A 2,898-nucleotide genomic window follows, 5' to 3' on the forward strand; every position below is an offset into this window, starting at 1 on the left:
AATAATTTATAAATTATCAAGGGTTCATGGAGGAGGGGGGAGTGGGGAGCGGGGGGAAATGCCTAAGCATGCACGCTCGTGTGGATATTCATTCCCCCGACAGCTACCCGTATTGCTGAGCCTCCCTTGTCCCCTTTACACACAATTCACAGGCGCTCTTTCTCCATCATCACGAGTGGACACTCCCTTTTCTATTAAGCAGTGACTGGCCAATGTCGAGAACCTTCCTTTGGAATGACCCCAAGCAGAGACTGCTCGCTCTGCTTCCAGGCTCGGCGCCCCTCGGTGACCTCCTTTCGCGTTCTGGGAAACCAGTCCCGTTCCCCACAGCCCTAGCACCTCGGGGTACGGCATTGACAGAGGGCCCTAGTGCCCGTCCCCTGAGGAAGGAATGACGCTGAGTCGGTTTGTCTCCCGGAAAAAGGAAAGAGCATGCGCTTGGCCGCGCAGCCTAGTGGAGGAGAAAGACTACTATTCTCCAAAACTCTTAACGCCTCGCGTAGGAGGTCCCTTTTCAGCCCTCCACGGGAAGGAGAGTGAGCATGCGCAGAGGCGAGTGCACATGCGCAAAAGGCTGCGCGGGTGGGACCAGGACTACATCTCCCAGCAGGCCCCGGGGGACTTTTCCGTCCCCTCGTGACGAGGTACTTCCGGCGTGGAGGGGCGGGGTGGGGCGCGCGGCTGAGCCAGCAGCCGAGGCAGCAAGGGGAGCGGCCGGGGCCCCGGCGGGCAGTGGCCGCCATGGAGGCCGTTCCCCGAATGCCCATGATCTGGCTGGACCTGAAAGAGGCTGGCGACTTCCACTTCCAACCCGCCGTGAAGAAGGTGAGAGCGCCTGCCCCTCCCGCCCCTCCCGGCGCACCTCCGTCGTCCGCCAGCGCGTGACGCCCCCTGTGCGTCCCTCACCTCCCCGGGCCCTGTCGCAGTCGAGGGAGGCCCGCAGGGGCCTCGGCGGGCTCCGCTGCCCTGGCTCGTGCCCCTGCGCCCTCCGGTCAACGCCCCAGTCCCTCTGCCCCCTTACCCCCCGGGGCTGGCGCCGTATCCTCTTTGGAATCCGTTTTCCCACTTCATTCCTGAGCCATGGCGCTTCTCCCCGAGGCACCCCACTTCCTCCGTGTGACGCTCCGCCCCTCCTCTACGCCCCTCAGGGTCGGCGGTGGGGGTGGGCGGTAAGGAGCGGCCCTCACCACCTACTTGAACGGCCTTGTGCCTGGTCTGTACGACGTGCATCCACGATCCCCTTGGGACCGACGGCTAAGGAGGACTTAGGATGTGTGAACCCCCGTGACTTCGCATTCCAGTGGTCTTTTCGACACCTGGTGCAATTCTGTACGGTCTTCTCTATTTGGGAGCCTCATCGAATCAAGAGATAAAATTCCGTGTTGAATTTTGGGAGGGGTCACTGTTTTCCGTGGAAGCTCTGGGTGGTGCCAACGGTTAGTGCGTTCACCTGGTAGCTTTAAGGTTAGAGGCTGGAGCCCACTCAGAGGCACCTCAGAAGAAAGGTCTGGCGACCGAGGTCCAAAAAATTAGCCATTGGAAACCCTGTGGAGCACAGTTCAATTCTGAAATAGATGGGGTCGCCGCCGCCGTGAGTTGGAGTGGACTTTAAGGCTACTGGTTTCAAAACCGTAGCTGGAAGCAGAGGAGCGCTGGTGGTGTAGCGGTTACGAGTTTGACTGCCATCCACAAGGCCAGTGGTTCTGAACCTGCACCTTGGGAGAAAGACAGGGGCTTTCTACCCCTTAAAGAATTGCAGTCTCGGAATCCCACAGGGACAGTTCTCCACTGTCCTCTAGGGTCGAAGTGAGTCAGTACAGGGTCCACGGCAGTGATTTTGGTTTGGATTTTTGGAGGTCTAAACAGTGTAGCTCCCGGGGAAACCCATTCCAGTCGGTGTTTTGAATGGGCCAGGCAGCAAGGTGTGGTGTTACCTGAAGCCTGTGAGGAGAGATCAGGTGCCCTGTGAGGATGCCCCTAGGTGGGTTGGGAAGAGCCACCAATGAGCGTTGAGGGCCAGAGCAGACATGAAATGGGAGAGTACTGCAGGTGGGCAGCCTGCTGCTGATAGTGCTGCCGCTGCCAGCGCCTTTCCCTCATTGTGCTTGAGAGGAGTGGTGGTAGAAAAATGGGTTTAGTGGTGGTTTCTCGAGAAGCTGTCTCCCTTCCTCTTTCTATATTTCTGCGGCCTTAGTTCAGCCACTAACTGTGTGTATGCTGTTGAGCTTTTAGTTTAGCCTCTTCCCTCTGTAGAACCAGGAAGTTAGACTAATTCCAGAATTTTGTTCTCATCCACAGACTTTGGTCTCCTCTCCTTCTGCTCTTTTATACAAGTACAATAAGATGGATGTTCCCCACCCCCTAAAATACAAGAGAATTCTTTGTTCCTAGGGAATAAAGGCCAGCTGCAGTTTGCCATTCAGAGTTCTCCCTGACCCCGCTCAGTTTTTTTTAGGTGGTTTACTTGCTGGGCTGGTAACCACAGGTCAATAGTTAGAATCCCACAGGTGCTTCACTGGAGAAAGATGAGGCTTTTCACGATTTACAGCTGCGGGAACTCACAGTGGTGATTCTCCTCCATCCTGTGAGGTCCCTGAGAGTCAGCATGGACTCCTGGCAGTGAGGGGTGGTAGTGGTTAGTGGTAGGGGCCCTACTGAGGAGCTCTGGTGGCTCTGTGGACTAGGTGTTTGAAATATTCGAGATATTCCTACTAAAGTGAAGGATAAGCTATTGCATTTAGCGCCCCCAATGACTAAAAAAGAGGCTCAACGCCTAGTGGGCCTCTTCGGATTTTGGAGGCAACATATCCCTCACTTGGGTGTTCTACTTCGACCTATTTATCAAGTGACACGAAAAGCCTCCAATTTTGAGTGGGGCCCAGAACAAGAAAAGGCTCT

The 2,898-nt window shown here is 56.1% G+C and overlaps 1 protein-coding gene across 1 annotated transcript in view; it reads left to right on the forward strand.

Annotated features, from left to right (window-relative positions):
- The first annotated feature begins 713 nt into the window (after nucleotides 1-713).
- Nucleotides 714-2,898, forward strand: part of PTPN23 (protein tyrosine phosphatase non-receptor type 23) — a 38,528-nt gene continuing 36,343 nt past the window's right edge. The window contains exon 1 of the mRNA XM_004703989.2: nucleotides 714-825. Coding sequence (XP_004704046.1) covers nucleotides 742-825 — 84 coding nt within the window. The 5' untranslated portion in view covers nucleotides 714-741. The remainder of the gene's footprint in view (nucleotides 826-2,898) is intronic.

Source organism: Echinops telfairi, unplaced genomic scaffold, assembly GCF_000313985.2.
Source record: "Echinops telfairi isolate 266 unplaced genomic scaffold, ASM31398v2 ScPeMD7_7420;HRSCAF=8458, whole genome shotgun sequence".
NCBI lineage: Eukaryota > Metazoa > Chordata > Mammalia > Afrosoricida > Tenrecidae > Echinops > Echinops telfairi.